The sequence below is a fragment of the Palaemon carinicauda genome, chromosome 27 (assembly GCF_036898095.1).
Source record: "Palaemon carinicauda isolate YSFRI2023 chromosome 27, ASM3689809v2, whole genome shotgun sequence".
Lineage (NCBI taxonomy): Eukaryota > Metazoa > Arthropoda > Malacostraca > Decapoda > Palaemonidae > Palaemon > Palaemon carinicauda.
The window spans coordinates 59,097,783-59,118,879 of NC_090751.1; the positions used below are offsets into that span (position 1 = coordinate 59,097,783).

Consider the following 21,097-nt stretch of genomic DNA (forward strand, 5'->3'; position numbering starts at 1 on the left):
TCACGAGGGTTCCCCTTTTCAAGGTCGGGGGAATCCTAAGTATGAAAGGGTTCAAGTCAAATGTTCCTGACCCTCTTCATCCTGAAACATTTGTTTCCACGTAATTACAAACTTTCAGTCGTGCTAATATTATGGGGATCTACAAAGAAAAGTTCAACGGGAGATTTTTTCGTCAAAAGAGTCTAGTGTGAGGACTATCTTCCCTAGGAATAGGGAACTCCTTGACCACCCTGGCCTCAAGACTAAGTCTCCTATAGTAATGAATGAGGGTCTGTATCAAGTGTAGAAACAAATGACAAACTTGTAACAGAGTTTGTATTTTTCCTAACATACAAACCCGAATTCTTTACACAAATCTTCCCTCCGTCACCGCCCCCTAAAAATAGTCCTAGCTAGAATCCGATTGAAGGTATTCAGAAGCTACCGACCGGCAGTCCCCCACCACTAACAGGTGGATAACTACCGTCCCGGTTGTTAATGACCTTCTTAAGATTTTCTGCCGTATTTTCCAGCTCATACTAGAATATCTCCTATAGTAAAGAATTCGGGTTTGCATGTTAGGAATAATATAAACTCTGTTACAAGTTTGTCATTTTTTTATGATTTTGTTGGATAAGTTGGTTTGAACACGTCATAACACGACATGAGGGAACTACGCTATAAGACCTACTTTACTCTGCTATTCTTCCCAGTTAGAGTAGCCAACTTTTAGAATCCATTCACATGATTATCTGAGAGGAGAGCACAAAACCTGTACCCATTGGGCTATTCATGGAACTGTTATGAGCATAGCCTTTTTCTCTTAATATACTGTAGGTTATAATAAGACTTTTGAGTCACATTCTAGATTTTCACAGACCTCATCTGTAGGCTTTATTTCTGAGGGAGAGATAAATATTTAAGAAATTGTGTTGGTAGGTGGTAAGATGTCAATGAGAATGAAGGAGATGTAAAAGGCTTATGGTCCAGAACATCAAAACCTTTATAGAACACAAACACTTAACACCTTGTCATTCATACCAATGGATCCAAATTTACTTGGGGTATGGGATTTGCTGCCATACTTTTCCTTAAAAAATACAGTGCATTCATATTTTTATAGTGTGTAACAACAACAATCTATGGTAATGAACTCCTTTGTTTGTTTGCCACTCTCTAACCCAGTCTCAGCCTTTCTCAAAAACTGTTTCCAGTATATATATGGAAAGTGTTAGTACAGTACCATGGACTTAGCTTCAGGATAGTATAATGTTCATAATTTTATGAATGGCTCTCTTTGCCCACTATTCTATTGCAGAATATTTTACAGTGTAATTACTTTTGTCATGTAACAAAATAAATCATAACTTAATTTTCCCAACAAAACTTTAATAAATTATTCCATGAAAATTATATGAAAATAACTTTCACAAAAATTTTCTTGTACATCTTATTTATTGAGTGCTACTGTACTTACAAGAATTATGTGTGTGATTAAGAATGAAAAAATTTTGATCTGTACTCATTTTGGCATTGAGATAAATAAAGATGCCAATTAAGCAGCCTAATGTGCAACTATTTTTATCAGGTTTGATGTAGTCATGTATATCAGTGATTCCTTTACTGTATAGCCAAAACTGCATCTTTAATTAATGAAGCTTTACGGATCACATTACAACGAATCATTGAGTTTTGAGTATTCATAGATTTAGTGGGAAAAGAACAAACATATAAAGATGAGAAATTTAAAGATCTTGATTTTGTGGAGACTTTGACAATGTTTTTATTTCTAATCAAAGTAAGTAAGTGACTGAGAATAGAAAAAGCTATGTATAAAGCTAAACACAAATAAGTAATTCAGTATAAATAAGCACTTTATTTTATATTGAACATTTAGTTATTAATGTTAAAATAAATATGTAAAAACACTTGAATATAGATAGAAATAGTTAAGTAAAATTTCCTTGGGTACAAACAGTAAAATATCATAGGACATGTGTACAGAAAACTTTGGAGAGTGGGAGAGTACTGGAATTATTAAAAAATAGAATCTCTCTCTCTCTCTCTCTCTCTCTCTCTCTCTCTCTCTCTCTCTCTCTCTCTCTCTCTCTCTCTTTTTTTGTTCTTGTAAACAAACATTTCTTATTTTAGAATAGGGAATGACTGTTAATTCGTTAACGAGGTAGTTGACTATAGCGAGTACGGACATACTGTTGCGATCTAACCAAAGGCTTTTATTATTTTCTTTTACTTTTTAAAAGTTAATACTGGCTGTTGATAAAGAATGTGAAGTAAGAGATTCGTATTTCTCGGGGAAAGAGTGGGTGCTGCAACCAGTTTATGGCTAAAGTGGCTATTGATTCACACTTTTTCTGCACTTCTTGTAGGGGGTATGATTGTTTACAATCATCACCATGTGCCAAGTGCAGATTGTGGCCTCCTGTGTAGTAGAAAACTTATGCCTTGAAGAGGAAGAATAGGACTAAGCTTTATCTTGGGTCTGTCTAGGCAATACCCAAGGCGACACCCAAGAAGTCTCTCACCTCTTTCTTTCCTTCATCGAGTGAGCATGCTACTGTGGCTTCTGTGCATACGGCCCTGGATCAGTCCTTGGAGAGTATGTGACAGCAGAAAAGAGGTCTCGGATCTGCGTTGGCATTTTTTTCTGGCTCTGCTGGGTGCAGAGGGCCCTCAGTGACAGCCACACTCCAATGGAGGTTTGAAGCTCTTCTTATGCAATATGATCTGCCTGGGGATCAATTGATTAGATAACACAACAACAGGTATCTTTCAATAGTACTGAGCTTCACTTGCTCTGGACATCACTTGTTCCCATTGTTAAACTTAAGAAGTCCCTTAGTATTGGTAATTCTTGTCCTTTTCAACCCATTGCCAAACTTGACCCAAGGCCTTCTAGTCATTCTTATTAGTAACATTTAATTCAATAAGGATTTTAAACATACACAGCACTCCACAATTTTGAAAGCCTAGCACAGAGCCTCGAAACCTTTACATACCATTCTTTAGTTCCTTCTGCTGCTAAACACTTTCAATACCACAATTCTAGTTACTCTATAAGTCTAAACTAGAATATGAGGCAGAACACTGAATGGGTTGTCTTGATCCTATATCTTTTCATTTGTTTAAGGAAGCCCTTATCCTCAACCTTATATGTGCTTGGTGTGGCATATCATATGATTCCCCGTAAAATTCTGAAACGAACAAAGTTTCTACATATTTTGATCGTTTTCATTATGTTTCATCAGACAGTGTTCGCCATTTGCTTATAAGCTCAGCCACTAGCTTGTCTCACATTATGTTAAACGGGTTAATATGGGCGTTAGTAAATCAAAATATAATAAGAGTCAGTTTGTTTCAGCTGATACCCCATATTCACAGAATAAGCAAACTGAAATTTTATTATTAAAATTGTTAATATTGTCCTCCTTTATACAATATGGAAATCAATAAGTTGCATGTTTCTTTGTTTATATTTATAAAGATTAGTTCATTTTAAGCCTCTTATTTTGTGTATTTCTTTTTAATGGATATAACATTTTAGTAGATGGCTTCATTATTTCTTCGTTAGGCAAGCCTGTTTGTGGTTATCCTGCAGAAAAATGATGTGTAAAATATTTCCTTAATTTTGAAGCTCTTTTTCTCCTTATTTTACTTACAATGATTATGGAATTTAAAACTAATATATCTGTTATTAATTGAGTTTATATTTTTTAATGATTTTACCCCTTGCAGATTTATCTTGGGACTGTTCAGCTGATTTAGAGTATTCCCAGCCATGCTCTGGATGTTCTATATGTCGTGCTGTAGAAAAAGTAGAAGAGGTAAAGAAACCTGAAGCACCTCAGCGTTGGTGGATGGCTTATCTTCCTCGGACAAAAACCTTTGTAGCTGAAGGTAGGGGCTTATTTTCTGCCAAAATATCATTATCCAGAAATTGGGTTTGCTCCAATGAACAAATCAAAACAATATGCTTCCATATCCAGTTTTTAACTGCACCCTTAACATATACTGCTGTATTCACTTCCTGTCACATTTTTATTTCTTGGTATTAAGCCAATACAGCTCTTGTTAACACTTGTCTACCCAACTCTTTTCAGCTCCATATTAACTTCTTCTCATAACCCTACTGATCGACCTATTCTTTCTCATTCTAACTATATGATCAAACTACATTTAACATACTCAGGTGCATCCTCTTACTTTCTGCCACATTTTCCAAGTAATTTTACATTTCTCATTTGGTGACCCTTTTTCCACTCGCCAATCATGTGGAGGCATTTCTCCTCAGTGGAAGATACATTTTATTTGTCATATTCAAGTCACACTTCTGTAAACCAGAACTTTTTTTTTTCCTGAATTCCCATTTATTTTTAAAATGTTGCAGGGCTGTAGATATCCTCCTTACCTCCCATGCAGTACTTAGAATTCGTGTAATCTTGCAATGTGCCATCATCTGTAACATTCAACCCTATATATAAATCACTTAATTTTTATATCTTTAATAAAGTTTATATTGTCATTCTGACTTCCATATACCATCATAAATATATTTTTTGTCAGCAAGTAATTTGTTTCCTACATGACATACAAACCCTTGTCCTTAAATAGAGGGATTGTTTCAGCACCTACTGGAGACAGTTGTTAAAGCTGGTTAAGGAGTGGTTATCAAGCTGGAGAGGGGGTGTGGGGCTAGGAGCCTCTCTTCCTTTCCAGCCAGAGGGACTTCACCTTAGTTATTTTGTTTCCTACATGACATACAAACCCTTGTCCTTAATTAGAGAGATTGTTTCAGCACCTGCTGGAGACAGTTGTTAAAGCTGGTTAAGGAGTGAGCGGTTATCAAGCTGGAGAGGGGGTGTGGGGCTAGGAGCCTCTCTTCCTTTCCAGCCAGAGGGCCTTCACCTTAGTTATTTTGTTTCCTACATGACATACAAACCCTTGTCCTTAATTAGAGAGATTGTTTCAGCACCTGCTGGAGACAGTTGTTAAAGCTGGTTAAGGAGTGAGCGGTTATCAAGCTGGAGAGGGGGTGTGGGGCTAGGAGCCTCTCTTCCTTTCCAGCCAGAGGGCCTTCACCTTAGTTATTTTGTTTCCTACATGACATACAAACCCTTGTCCTTAATTAGAGAGATTGTTTCAGCACCTGCTGGAGACAGTTGTTAAAGCTGGTTAAGGAGTGAGCGGTTATCAAGCTGGAGAGGGGGTGTGAGGCTAGGAGCCTCTCTTCCTTTCCAGCCAGAGGGCCTCTCTTCCTTTCCAGCCAGAGGGCCTTCACCTTTGTTTCTGCCACTGATGTGTATGCATGTACAGTCAGCTCCTTACAAAACCTTTTTACAGAAGGTCCTCAACTTACAAACTTAATAGGTTCCAAGAAGCTGCTTGTAAGTAGAATTGTTTTTAAGTTGAAGTGGGTTAAATTTTGGTCTAGGGTAGGACAAACCTGAATCCCATGCCTGACTTCCAGCTACAAAAATCAACAAATAGTAAGGTTTCATATGAAATAGATATCAGGTATTACAAATATAATTTTGCTTACTGTAGTAAATTATATAATAGTTTTATTACAGTATTTCTTTATCCTATCTTTGTTATTTTCAGTTGAATTTGTGTTTGCATGACCAGATGTTTGAAAGTTGAGGACCTTCTGTATATTCTTTCACTTTTCAGGAAGTGATCGTGGTTGTTACTAATGGAATGGAATCAAGAGGTTCGTGTTTGTCCACGGGGAGGGTGAATACTGTACTCCAATCTCAGGGCTGAGCATCAGATACTTCTTAATAGCACTGGTAGGTCCAAGAAAGAGGTGTAAAAAAAAAGTCTATTTCTGGCTTCGTGAGATGATCCGTAGAGCGTACGCCTCAATTTACGAGAAGGTCAAGGCATCAGCTAGGACCAGAGCTCCCAAAGTTAGGGCCAAATCCTATTAGGCCGTGTTCTCTTATTGCTAATCCAGAAGATGACCTCGGTACTGATTTTGAAAACTCGACCATTTATCTCATCTCCTTCCAGCTGCAAGCCCTAAGGCTCCTGACACGAATGGAAGCGAGTCAGATTCTGTGTTTGTAAAGGCTCTCACCTGCATTTGTGTGGTTATTGGACTTACTGAGGCCCCTTACTCCCTTCTGCAAGAGAAAGACGCAGTTATAGACGTGCAATGCCATGCTCCAAGAGCCAACAGACAATGGTTAGAGCTACCATGGTCAAAGTTGGCTGCTGGGCCCATTGCTAAGGTTGACTCGTAGATCTCTGTGAGATGGGATACCCTTAGGACGAACAGATTGTCGAAGTTACTTCTTCCTCCATTTGTGAGACTGAGGAAATACTATAACATTCAAGATGGCTTCCCTTCTCCACTGCCACTACAGACAGTGTCAGCCTTGTCTCAAGGTTCGATCATGGAGAAGCTGGCAATGCAGTCGGTGACATTCTTATCTGCGGAGGCTCTGAACATGGAAAGGCTGGCGAAAGCAACTCTTTTGACTTTCTCATGGATGGACCAATGGTCTGAAACCATTGGGTTCCTAGCCATAACCAAAGACCTTCCTGATTCCAAAAAGCAGCGGGTGTTCAAGAATAATATTTTCTCAGGTTCGAGAGTGATGGAGTTCTTGATTCACAACACAGCTAACCAGTGGGCGGCCAACTAGATCCTGAAGAAGCATGATGCTATTATCACCAGGTTTCAGAAGCAGGTGCCGAAGAGGGAGGCTCTCCTCCTTCATAACACACTGTTCAAGTCTCCGTCCTTGCTTCATCTCATTGGCGTGGAGGCAGTTACAGAGAAATGGAGAAAGGCAAACCAGGACTCCTCGTTACCTGCAGCCCATAGACATTCTCCCGTGGCGAGGAAAGCTCATGACACCTCTAAGGATGCTTTGAAGCAGAACACTGTTGAGAAGTCGGTTCCTTTCAAACTACCATTTCAGGACAAGAGGCAGAAAGAATTAGAGGGGCCAAGTGGTGGATTCAGATGGCAATCCTGCTAAGGGGGCCCTACCTCCTGCTTTACCACCAGTGGGAAGATGCCTGCAACTCAGGTGGTAGCAGTGGTGATGTCACAGGGCCGAACTTATGATGGTATCTGTCTCCCACAAAGGTTATGTCATCCCATTCATCAGCTATCCACCTTCCCTGGTTTGTCTTCCAATGAGGTCTCTGTCCTTTGCAGAGGAATCAGTAAAGGGTGCTGCCCTTCAGACAGAAGAGAAGGGCACTCTCCAGGAGGTCATCGACGGGTGTCCCCAGGCATATTCAGTTAAATCTTTCTTGTAGAGAAGGCATCGGGAGGCTGGAGACCAGTCAAACCTTTCGGCCTTGATCGAGTCTGTCCTTCAAACTCCATTCAAGATGGAGACTGCAGCAACAGTCAGACAGGCTGTCAGACCAAAAGATTTCAGGATCACATCAATAGCATTTATGAGCAGCAACACTACCAAAGTATCATACATAAACAAACAAGGAAGTATCTTTTCAGAGCACCTATGTGAGTTGGCAAAGCAAGCCCACTCTAAGACGTTGGACTTATCAACATGATGAAGTGGTTTCCGAACTGTGGCCAGACGTAGCACTCAGACTGCCTAGTGTCTGAATTACGACCACACCCCAACTTCTCACTATACAAAAAATAGGGTGGAATACCAAGAGATCCGGGCAAAAGGTAAACAGTCAAGAATGAACTAGGCACTGGGCACCACCCCTTGATTTTATAACCTATCTTAAGTATACTGTCTCTCCACGGTATTCTGCACATAGTTCTGAATAAATAAAGCAGTATGCTTTCCAGGTGAGATATTTTTTTACTTGAGAATGGCTACGCTTAAATAGAAATAAAAAACCTAAAGGCTGGAATCAAGAAACAATAAGGAAGAAAACCCATACTGCATCTATATGAAAAATGGTTTATTTCAAAATGAGAAAGGAAAAAAGTAATTAGGAAACAAACTACCCACACATAGTAACAAGTCCCGACGACAAAGGAAAATTACCGTCCTACAAGAAGTATTACTCACCCTAAGCCCATCTTTAAGCAAGCTAGGACTTATGAGAGAAAAAGAGCACTGGAAGCTTGGTTATATCTCTCAGAAGATTTTGATGAGACTCGCGTATTGAAACCTGAATCGGTCCTCCAACTGGAATGCGTGAAACCCCAATTTTGACTCAGGAATTTGTGGTTCACTCTCCTGTGCCCGAATTCTCAACACCACGTTTCTTAGCCTCCTCTTTCTAAGAGGAAGGTGCCGTTCATCTCCAGGGAGAAATCTCAATTTTGACTCCCGAATATGTGGTTCACTCTCCTGTGCCCGAATTCCCAACGCCACATAACTTAGCCTCCTCTTTCCAAGAGGAAGGTGTTCATCTTCCAGGGAGTTGGGAATTCTGAGAAGTTTCCAGCATTCCATTGTTGGAACCACTTTCTACTGACTCCAAGAGTTCTAGTCTAGACCTGTAAAGACCTGCTAGTTTAGAAAGCCTTGTTTCTGACTCGGCAGTGTCCATTTATTCTGATTATGACTTTCTTGGCATTTTGCCACCCGATTGCGACAACTGACTGTTGCCTGCAAATCCCACCTCTAGTGGAATTAATCCCCCATGGACTAGGTCCAAAGGTCCAGTTCCTGACCTACCTCTAGTTCAGCCTCGAGTCATGGAATGGAGGCCTAGTCTCACTGATCAGACAAAAATTGCAGAAAGGGAATTATTCTCTTCTCCTGAGTTACCTCGGAATTCAAACCCTTTCCGGCATTCGAAGGGAAGATGGAAACACTGGTCGGAACTTGAGGTTGAAATGGCACAGTTGGGTGTATCTGATATGAAAGTGGTTGCTCTGTTTGGGTCTTCTCAACCGGAGCTTTTCCCTGAATTGTTGCTGGATTTTTCAAGATTTTTATTGTTGTCTTCTGAGACTACGGATTCTGTCTCTGGTCCGCATCAGAGAATGTTGTTAACCTGCAAATATAAGATGTTATGCGAGGTTAGCAAACGATTAAAGGCACCCCACATGTACTTGGAGAGTCGCCGGCTTAGCCTATCTCCAGTGCTGCGAGAAATTAATATTGCTTGTAAGTAGATTGTAGAATCCCAGCGTATGTCCAGAGACAGAATTTTGAGACTCAGAACTATAAATCTGGCATTAAATTAAGCACTGAACTAAAGTTTTTTATTTTAATTTTTTTTTATTTTATTTTTTATCATCATCAATCTCTATTAATCCTTTTTTATTCCCACATTGTGATTGTTGAAGGGTGTGGAATGGTACACCTTATGTGAGGAAAACTGTATCGAGTCACGGTTTGTGTAATTGTATACTTGTATACACTATATCCATGACTGTAACTAAGTTACCGTATGTTAGATTTAGTAAATTTTGATTGTACTGTAATACTGTAATAGTCCAAAATCTATAAGTTTTGTATTTGATGAAATAGATTTTGGACTACAATGAGTGTAATTTTTTTTCCTGGAAAATTTTGACGATGTGGGCCTGTCAACTTCCTTTGTAAGATTTGAGGGTTGGGATAAGAAATTGATATCCAGTTTGATTTATAGGTATATATATTCATCTACATGTAATTTGTCATCCTATCCTCTCACTGAATTATTTTTCTGTTAGCTAGTGCTAAAGAGTACAATAATGCGGATGTAATATGAATAAATGTTAATGGATAAGTTTGTGAAGGGACAGATGATAAATTAAGTTTCCTTTAGTTGATCATCCTACCTTTATACTGAAATATTTTGTTTTTTTGTAAATTAATGATGTACCTGATAATTGGAATTATGTAGAGTTGGTGTGGGGCGTTGTTTTCAGTTACGAGACACTTTTTAGATGGGCTTTAAGGGGGTGAATATAATATAATAACGATTCATTCCAGATACATAGGACATAATAGCTGACAAATTCAGTCACCAGGGACAGGACTTTGGTGCAATGGTCCCTTCATTCTTGAGTGGCAGAGTCTTGACTTTGGGCAGTTCCTTGTCAACCAATCTACTGTATTTGCAACATACCTCAACAAGAGGCTCCCGATATTCTGCTCACCAGTTTCAAACCCAGCAGCAGCACTAGAGGATGCCCTCCAACATCATTGGAACAGCACTGACGCCTATGCTTTTCATGTGTTCTGCCTGATTTCAAGGATAATCAATAGGGTGTTCACTACCCCAAATTTAAGAATAATCCTGATGGTTGCCAAATGGCCTCATGCCAAACAGTACCTAGACCTGCTGACACACGTAGCACAGGTACCAAGAGATCTACCCCCTGTGGCCTAACCGTCTTTGCCAAAAGGATTTTTTGTGAGGGACGGCACCGAAGATGTCTGGATATCTTCACAAATCTTTTGGCAACGTTTACCAAGCAAAGTGGGCAATCTTCTGCGATTGGTGTTGTAGGAGGGGTGCTTCTCTACTTGGAGCATCTCTGTAGCTGATAGCAGATTTTCTTATCTACCCTCACGGGGAGAAGCCCCTCTCAGTCTCAGCGTCAAAAAGCTATTGGTCAGCCTCGAGCCAAGTCTTCAGGCATAAGGGCTTCAAACTTTCCTTCTTATGGGAATTATCGATACTCATAAGGAGCTTCAAACAATCCTGGCCTTTGAGGCAACTTCGGCAGGCCCCTTACAAACCATTAAGATAATCTTTGGATAGAGATCTAACACTCTAGACTTTTCATCCTTTCTCAAGTATCAGAAAAGAGGGAGGGATAAAGGTTTCTTTTTCCTTTGTTCCAGAGTTTGTGGCAAAGAGGCAGAACCCTGCCATTCAGGAACCCAGGTTCAAATATTTTTCAATCTCCTCCCTTAAGGATGAGAACAATGATCGGTAGGAGTTGGTTCTCTGTCTCATGAAGGTGCTACGTCATTACCTGAAGTGGATGCAGCCAGTCAGACCACGGCTACAAAACCTTTTCGTCAGTATGGGTAAATTCAAGATGAACTCTTAAGAATACTGTTTCTTTCTGGCCTCAAGAAACTATTAGAGCATATATCCCCTCAGCTAGAGAGCCACAAGAATCCACCCAAGCTTGTGCTCACAAAGTCAGAGGAATTTGTTCCACACTATTCCTTTCGAAGAGCCTGTCAATGAGTCAAGCCTTTGCATATGTTTTCACTTGTACCTGTGGTAGCATCTCAACAGGTTGTGTAGCAATCCTAGCTCTTTCATGTGACAAGAAGCATCTCGTCTAAAGTCTAGTTAAGAGATAAAAATATTTGGCATTTTTTCCACTTTCCTTTCCCTTCTCTTGGGTGCATTGGTCTTGCCACCACTCACTGGATTGAACATTGATGCGAGTAAGGTTCCATACCAAGCAGCATTTATGTATGAGTAAATATATAAATATCTCCCTTATTCCCCATATGAAGGGGATGATGGACTCAAAGGTAGACAACCCCATTTCTGTATATTGACCACAAACTTCAGATAGATCCTTTTAGGACAGAGTTTCTTCAATGACCTCTGTCGCCAAAAAATAACCTAGCCGATCACCTGACATTTTTTCCCAATTGCCAGGAGGTGGACAGGCGGCAAGAATTTCACACCTCCCCTATGTTAAAGTGTTTGGACATCCAGGTATTTTATAGCAGCCAGCTTTGGTATAGAAACATCCTCCCTCCTTAAGGTAATTCAACTATTAAATGATGAGGGTTTGTATATGTGTAGGAACAAATCACACATTTTTAAAGTAAACTGTATTTTTCCTAACAATACAAACCTGAGTCCTTTAAATTTTACTTTCTCCCTCATCCACCCCTCAAATCATAGAAGATCAAAGTGGCTACGCAGTGTGCCGGTGAGATAGCAGTGCTTCCCCACCATCCGCTAGTAACTGCCAATGCTTCATTATGAAATCGGACTCCTATTAAAGGACTTAAGTTTGTATAGTTAGTAAAATATAAATTAATTTTTAAATTAGTAATTCAGAGGTTGGGAAGTTTGCACTTCTAAATTAATAGTACAGTATTCTACCTTTGAAAGGCAAGTATGGAAATAGCTGATTTTAGTTTAAAGAGTTGTGATTCTTCAATACATTTTTATCCTCCTAAGGATTATATGAAGCTGCTATAAATCTTGAAATACATAAGATTCTTACTTTAATGAAAATGAAGTTAAGGCTACAGCATTCAAATAGGCAGCTACGATAATGAGATCAAATATAGCGACTTACATTGGGAATTGTTTGTAATCTTTAAAATACACTTTCTTTAATAAATGACAAATATTATATAAGCAATTGTACAATTATACATTAAAACAGATTAAACTATTCTTTAATTATGGCCTTTCAAAAAGAATTTGTAAATAAAGTTATTTTATCTTCTCGTGTAAAGGCTATATTTCTTTGATCACTAGATATTTCATGAAAGATCGCACCACCTCTGTAAGAGTCAAGCTTGACTTGTGGGGTTGGTTAATCTCCCCCTTTTAATAATAGTCATGAAAAATTCTCAGGACTTAATCCTGGAACACAGACTAACACCAGATCGTAAACATGTTTTGTATAATCATCCCATTTTCAATCGGCAAGAAATGTCAAGTCTTGAAAGCAGTTTTTTTTTTTTCCAGAAATGTCAGAATCTTCATTCTTTTAATATCATAAGATCTTTAATGAAAAAGGTTACAATATATTAAATGGGATATTTTAAAAAATAATAAGCAAAGAGAAAATTAGTTGCAACATATTAGATTTGAGCTAATATGTTTCTAAAGGACATACCAGAACAAACCATTTACTGAAGCATTTTGTAATGTAAGCAATTTTAGTTTTGTTTTAATTTTTTTTCTTGTGTTTTGAATGAGTGGCAGTAAATGGATTACAGTGACTAATTGATTCTTTTATCTCAACCTAGATAAAGAAGAAATAGATTATAGTAATATAATCAATGAGGAGTGTGGTATCCTGCAGAAAACTTCAATTAGCAATACATGTGATGTTGCAGTGTGTACTAAGAACAACCATGAGACCGCAGACATTCCGGGTTATTCTCTTGTTCTCAAAATGGGTAAGTTTTGCTTTTTTATTGTTGATAAGTTTTCACTTCTTTGTAGATATTTTGTTATAAAAATGTTATAGGTTGTATTTTTTAATTATTTTTTACAATTTCATATTCTGTTTTGATGACTTGTCAATGTACTGTTTAGGGCTATATCCTATGGGGAGTCCTAAGCAGTAATGATCTATTACCTATTGTTTTTTCCATTTGTTCTCTTTGGTCTCTACACTTCATCCAGTTTCTTTAACACTGTACTACCCTAGTTGAGAAATTTTGATTTATAACCAATTCATCAGACTTTCCTCTAATAATCTTAAAATTCAATTCAAAGGCCTTGATAAACTTGTGTACACACTTTTGATGATTATAGGACATTGGTGTTATAAAGTACAGTACCACAGGAGATAACATTCCATAACTATTTCAAGGAGTCTTACCAGAAACTCATAGGGCTTATTAATTTGGAAGCTCAGCTTTTAAGACTACAGTTATTATTTGGTTATCGCAGGTGTTACGTTCCAATCATCCCCCACGATAGGTGGAAAACTGTGAAGTAGAAACATCATATTTTTTTATAGTTTTTCCTAATTTTTTATCTGTAGATTTAAGTTTCTATAAGCTTTCTCCACAGTCTTATTAAACCTTTCTACACTCCTAAATACTTTAGACAAATCCTTACGTATCAAAGAATGAATTAAAAATAGTGCTCAAGAGTGAAGATGCATACTTGATTAATAATGATGACCTGTGCAGTTCAGTATACTGTACACTGTTGATGATGATGATGAGGTAAATGTACTGCCCAGCAAAGAAGATCAGTGCTGTAGTGCAATATCTTCATCGTCCTTCAGCGTAGTAACTTCTATACCCACTGACAGAAGTACCAGTGTCTTCTTTTTATTTTGTGGGTGAGAAATGTAGCAATTGGCAGTTGCTAATGCTGCTTTTTCTTGTAAAGAAGGTTGATTTTATAAATTGCCATGGCTCCTTTAATTGCATTTCTGAGTTGCAATGCACAAATCATTTGTGGATCCCAATCTTTTGCCATTCTCTGAAGTTCTTTTGCTAGTTTTGCAAGAGTTGAGAGGCATTTTAGTGATAGGCCAACTTCTGCTTCTTCCCCTTGATCCTTATGCTCTTCTTCATCTCAGTCAGATCCTCATCCGTTATTGGATTTGTGAGGGTCTCTTTTAGGTCATTTGTGTCTGTAGTCATATTGGTGGAGCCATCTCCTCTTAGTAATTTCTCCAACCTAACTGCTGAGTGATGGATTTTGTCAGGAGAAAATACTTTATAGTTGTTGACCACTTCTGGCCACAGTTTCTTTCAACAAGCATTGATTGTTTCTTTCTTCATAACCTTTATGGCCCTCTGAATATTTTGGGGACATGTAATGGGTACCAATGCCTGTACTCCTTCAGTGAGAATTTACCATCAAGCATCCATAGCCTTAACCTATTGAATGAAGTTTCATTTATTGAGGGCCTTAAAAGCATAAGTCTTTGATCTATGGGGTGAATCAGCGATGTCATGTTGGGCTGTAAAAGTTCAACATGTGCACCCTCATATGACAGGTCAATTGCATGGCCTCCAACATTGTCCATTAGGAGAAGCCCCTTAAAATCAAGATAAAGCTTTTTGTCAAGATAAAGCTTGACTTTGGGGATGAAGCACTGGTGACACCAATCGGATGTCTGTGCTTTCATTATCCATGCCTTAAAATTGTACATTCAATGCACTAGCAGTGGAGTCTTATTTTTGTCTTTGAGGGCCCTTTGGTTTTTGTACTTATGAATAAGCACTTGTTTTATCCTAAATAACATAAAATTTCCACACGGAAGTGTGAGGCATCTTTGTAGGAATTAAATCCAGGGCTCTGGCCTCCTGTGTAGTAAGAGTCTGTGATGGCACCTGGTGCCAAAGTGGCCAGGCTCAATCCCATTTAAAACTTATTCACACAAATAACCCCTTTACTCAATGATGATCTGGAACGTCGCCTTCATATGATCATCAGCGTCCGGAACTCAGTAGAGGCAGCCTCTCCATGCAGGGACCTACTCTTGAGGTTCTGGGTCATTGTCACGGCCATCTGTAAACTTTCTGTAGAGCTGCCTGGCTTTCTCAAATTTGGGTTTTGGTATCGAGTGCAATGGTCTTTTTCCCTCAGTCACTTATCCAAAGGACTAATGCAGAGTCCATCTGTACAATGACCTCATTATGGGAAGTTATCACCTTTTATCTGTCTTCTTAAAGCTAACTTTTGCCGTTGTTCTCATATTCTTTTAATCCTTCTTGATATAGCAAACGGTAGATTCATTGATCCCATAATGACGATCTACAACCTTGTAGATTCTCTCATCCGTAAGCATGTTAATGAGTATGATCTTCTCCGCTATAGGAGGCATCTTCCTATGGATCTTGGGCTCACTGCCAGAAGCCTTAGAAGGTACATGACCTTTGGGCAGCAATGTAGGGCTTGAGAGCAATTCATAATTGTTCCAACACCAAACAAACCTTACGCTATTTAATAGTGATTGATTGATTTAAAGTTTTCAGGCATCTGCGCTATTTAATAGTGATCATTTTTTGGCGAAGCTGAAAGGCTAAGTTGCTGGCTTCCTCATTCACTCACACATCAGTGGGATTACACCACTCTCTTTTGGCTTTGGAGAGAATGGACATGTTCGCTCTCTGTTCCCACAAAAGACTTGGCCTTACAGACTATTGTTTTTCAATTCCTTTTCTTTTTCAGGTGTGATTGTTCTTCTTGATGCTCCTCATGCGCACTTGTCCAGGGCCTGAAGGGCGCACTTGCGGCACCTGCATGTCCTCGGTTGAGACCGATTCCTATTCTCTGTGTTCCACCTACGATGAATGTAGGGAGTGGTCTGCCTCACAGTGGGAGAAGTTTGGCTCCGGCAAATGGAGAAGTCTAAGAGAGACCCTTCTCCTTTGAGGTCTTCCTCTAGGTCTAAGAGACCTTGGGCTTCTTTCACCCCCCCCCCACCTCTTCCTGAAGCTCCTCCTCAGTCTGCCTCTTCCAAGGGACAGTCAAGTAGGAGTGCAGACTGACTAACTCCTTGGCAACATCGGGGCACCGGGGACGTTGTTGGTTCCCTAGAGAAGCACCATTGCCCCTGACCTCAGGAGAGCCATTTTCTCTTTCAGATGTGTTGCAGGTTTGGCCATCGTTGGGCGTGGCTGGACCTCCTTCCAAGGAAGGCCTTTTTAACTTCTACACTGTGGTGCCTGGAGGGATCCTTCTCCTGTTGCCTCTGTAGTTGACGTCTCGTCTCCTGTTGACGCTCTGGCTGTGTGCAAGACCCATCTCTCGCCTTCCCCTGTTCCAGCCAGTTCTGTTTGTGATCAGCGCACCCGTTCGCCATCTCATTGACGACCTCCTGCTGACGACAAGTCCTCCTACCATCCAGGGACCGTTTTCCTCTACGTTTATCCTCTTTCAAGCAGCGCTCCAGTTCACGAGATTTGCGATCTTCTCGTTGTTCTCTTGCTCGTGATCGTCACTCTCCGACTTGTGCTCGTCACTCTCCGGTTCGTGGTCAATGCTCTGCTGAGCGTCGTTCTCCTGCTGTGATGGATGGTCCTTCTCCAGCTGTACGCTCGCCCTCTGCTCGTCATTTGTCAGGATGAGATCTTCCAACATGTCATTCACCATCTTGTTCTCACACACGATCTCCCACCAGATGACACTCTCGTGCCTAGCGTTCTCCAGCACATCTCTCGCCATCTCGGTGAGGTTCGCCTTCCCGCAGGTCACTGACGTGACGATCTCTTGCTCGTTGATCACTAGCTCGTCATCTCTCCCCTACTGGCTTATCGCCAGCTCATTTCTCCTCTGCTCGCTGATCGCCTATGCAACACAAACTCGTCACTTTCCATCTCGTCGCATTGTCACTACCCTTCATCATACTCTGACGCAACACTCCAGTGAGTTGATCGCCAACTTGTCGATCTCCTACGATGCTTTGCTCGCTATCACAACGCTCGCCATCGCAGCGCTCGCCATCGTGACGCTCTCCTACATAACTCTCGCCAATGCGTTGCTCGTCATCACATCGCTCGCCTACTTGACAATCTTCAGCACAGTGCTCGCCAATACGTTGCTCGCCAACATGTCGCTCGCATTCTTGCCATTCGCCTGCTCTCTGGTCACCTGCTCACAGGTCTCCAGCATGTTATTGTCAATCTCCAGCTCGTCCAAGGTCTCCAAGGCCTTCCCAGCCTTCTCCTTCTCGTTCTTCATCTCTTTCTCATTTGAATGTTCCCATGCACATATCTCGTGCACCTGTGAACTTTTCACGAGCTTTCATAAGCATGGAGGTTCCTAGAGAGGCCTTGACTTCTGTAGCAGCAAGTGGGATTCCTATTCCATTTCTAGAAGGCTTCAAAGAGCCTCCAAATACATACGCTCGCATGCCTATCTCTTCGGATCGCCTTAGGAAGGTCACGAAGGAAGATCTCCAGATGTCTGTTCCCATTCCATCTTCTCAGTTTCAGGTTCTGAAGTAACGCCCTGCAAGAAAGCACTCTCCACCTCCAAGCCTCTCCTGTCATCTTTTGGTGAACAGCCATTTTGGTTTGACAACCTCATTAAGGCTGTCAAGCTACTGACGGTAGGCACATCCCAGCCAGTGCAAATTCCACCCAGGCAAAGGTCTGGAGTAGCTCCTACACTTAGGATTCTATTGGAGAAATTCTTTTCCTTCTCCTCATCCTCTGGTGCTGAGGAGCAACAACACCACAGTACAGGTATTCCTCACCTTACTTCGGTAATTGGTTCCAGGAGAGGCGACTCAAGTTGAAAAACAACGTAAGTCGAATGTACTTGTCTCTAAGTTTACTTGACACTAGACTAAACCTTAAATAACCATTCCTAGTTCTGTATTTTATTTGTAAATACAATTTGAATAATAAATGGTTTATAGGAATCTATTTAACCCTTTTACCCCCAGGCTATTTGGAACTTTCCAACCCTTAACTCCCAGGCATTATTTTTTTTCCAAGCACATTTTGCAATTTTAGATTTTAATTTAGCAAAAAAGGAATATAATTTCACGAATAAATGTAGATCCATGCTGGCAAATGTAGATGTTTACAATTTAGCATGTTTACTGTACATCCCGGGGTGTTTATTTGTGAATGTGGTGTGTTCTAAGAGTATAAAATAGGTTGAATAACAAGTTAAACTTATAATTATTTTGCGATAATATAAAATAAACTTAGTTGTTACATTTATCAATACAGTCATACCTCTCTTCATGAAAGATTCTGCTTACGAAATTTTCAAGCTGCAAAATTAGATGCGAATATTTTTATGACCCACTTTGCGAAAAATGTTTCATTTTAAGAAAAGAAATTTGCCTGAGAGGCCAAGAATAAAAATAACCCAATAAAAAGTTGAAGAAAATGGGTTTAGGCAATAGAAAATGTAGCTGTAGTCTATAACAGGGGTAACTATAATAGTACAGTACATATGGTACTGTATATTTTGTATATTTACAGTATTATGCTGTATGTGTTATATTATTTTCCATTTATCATTACATTATGTTGTAATTACAACTTAATTTACAGGTATTATCAGTTAGTTTAGGTATATTGAATGGTTCAAATGTATTTGCCTGTACAGTATTTCATTGTTGTTATACTTTAGCTTTATTATAAGATTTAATGTGGTGTTTTATTGGGTTTGGAACGAATTAGGCAATTTGCATGTGAAATGTGACTCACAACACGAAAAAATCACTTTATGAAAGCCACTCCAGAACGAATGAATTTCTTGTTGTGAGGCATTACTGTATTTACACTCAATATCTTTGTTTACATCGCATAGCTTACATAGATGGCTATGGGTCATCAGTGACAACAGCTGATTCGTCTGTTGTCGTTGTTGTTCATTGCGCATTTTAATAAAGAACTTGGTAAAGAGTTTGTTGAATATTGTTCTTTATTTTCAAGGATTATATGATAGGGAGCCAAATCATATCAACAATACTCTGTTAACTATATGTGAGCATTATCGTGATACCGTCGTGACCTTGAAAAGAGCTGACTCAAAGCCTAAATAAAAAATTGGTAATTGCTCTTGTTAAAATACATCTTGTATGATAATAGAAAAATACAAAAATTATTAAACGAAGTTCAGATAACATCGAAGACCCTGGTTATTGTAGACATCTTTCAGTATATAGAGTACTGTATATGTTATGATGTCGGCTAAAGCCACAGATCAGCTGACAAAATCGAAGGGCGTTTGATTTCGGGTTACGATCGAACATAGATTTAAGCAAAGTAAAAGTTTATATTATGTGTAGCATTTACCTGACACTTTCTAAGTAAACAAATATTTCACTTAAAGCTGGTCTATTGGCTCCCTCTCTCTGGTTACAGCTCATTTTCCTTTTGCCTACACTTACACCGAATAGTCTGGCATATTCTTTCCAAATTCTCCTCAGTCCTCATACACCCAACAACACTGAGATTACCAAACAATTCTTCTTTGCTCAAGGGATTAACTACTGCAATATAATTGTTCAGTGGCTACTTTCCTATTGGTAAGGGTAGAAGAGAGACTTTAGCTATGGTGAGAAGCTCTTCTAGGAGGACTCTCCAAAATCAAACTATTGTTCTCTGGTCTTGGATAGTGCCATAGCCTCTGTACCATGGTCGTTCACTGTCTTTGGGTTTGAGTTTTCTTGCTTGAGGGTACACTCGGGCACACTATTGTATCTTATTTCTCTTCCTCTTGTTATTAAAGTTTTTGTTGTTTATATAGGAAAGATTTATTTTAATGTTTTTACTGTTCTTAAAATATTTTATTTTATTGTTTTTTACTTCTCTTATAGTTTCCTCATTTCCTTACCTCACTGGGCTATTCTCTAGGTTGGAGCCCTCGGGCTTATAGCATCCTGCTTTTCCATCTAGGGTTGTAGCTTAGCAAGTAATAATATGATGTGTATACCTCTGAGAGAGATAGAGAGAGTGTATTTATATGATAACTAATGATAATAACTATAAACCAAATGTATGAAAACTATGGTATTCTATAACAAATTGGTGCCGATGTAATTTATATTGAATGAGCTGAAAAAAATATTCTTTGTCATTTGCAAGAGTTTTGAGATCAGCTGATCACAACCATAAACAAAAAAAAGTCATTGTTGATTATTAAGTTGCATTTGACGTGAAGAAAATAGCATACAAAAATGTATTTTCATATGATTTTATATACTTTTATTCTTATCTATTATACAATAAATAGTTGATAGTTGAACTATCGTAGAAAACATCACTGTTAAGCTCTTAAAGACCGCTAATTAATATAAAAACAGTCACAGCTGTTTTCATAGTTTGTTCGCTAGGATTTATGTTATTTATATGAACGTTTACGTTAAATATATGTATTTTCATATGATTTTATATCCTTTAATTCTTATTTTTAGTAAAGTAACATGTTTTTTGTTCTTTTAACTGTATTCCAGTGATATTATGACTTCAACACTTGTGGCGGACAGATGGAAAGTCAAACAAAATTATTCAAAACTGGATTTTCATTTTCCATGTATTATTTTTGACAACCGACGTCAACTCGAAACGACGCAAGTCGTGGTATACCTGTAGTGGCTTACATAAACAAACAAGCTGGTACCTTTTCACTCCCTATGCCATCTAGGAGTAGAGATGTTTAGATTGATAGAAGAACATTCGGTGTCCCTATCTACTTGTTTCATTCCGAGCAAGAGGATTGTGTCTGCAGACAATCTTAGCAGGACGGCTGAGATAGTTGGCTCCGAATGGTCTTGAATCATCTGATAGCCAACAAAGTCACGACTTTGTGGGGTTCCCCAACTGTGGACTTGTTCGCGATGTCCCTGGACTTCAGGCTCTTGCTGTACTGCTCCCCAGTTCCGGACCCTTGGGCTCTCTGGCAAGACACATTCCAACAACGGTGGGACAACATCAACGTTTACACCTTTCCCCCGTTTGTCTGATGAGAAAGTACAAGACCAGAGCATCCAACAACCTATTTATAACTCACATAGCTCGGCTATGGCATCATGCAGACTGGTTCCCGGACCTTATGT

General features: G+C 39.3%; 1 protein-coding gene across 1 annotated transcript in view; it reads left to right on the plus strand.

Annotated features, from left to right (window-relative positions):
- Positions 1–21,097, plus strand: part of LOC137620734 (acylglycerol kinase, mitochondrial-like) — a 120,061-nt gene that overhangs the window by 91,884 nt on the left and 7,080 nt on the right. Inside the window, exons 6-7 of the mRNA XM_068351104.1 lie at positions 3,733–3,894; positions 12,849–13,001. Coding sequence (XP_068207205.1) covers positions 3,733–3,894; positions 12,849–13,001 — 315 coding nt within the window. The remainder of the gene's footprint in view (positions 1–3,732; positions 3,895–12,848; positions 13,002–21,097) is intronic.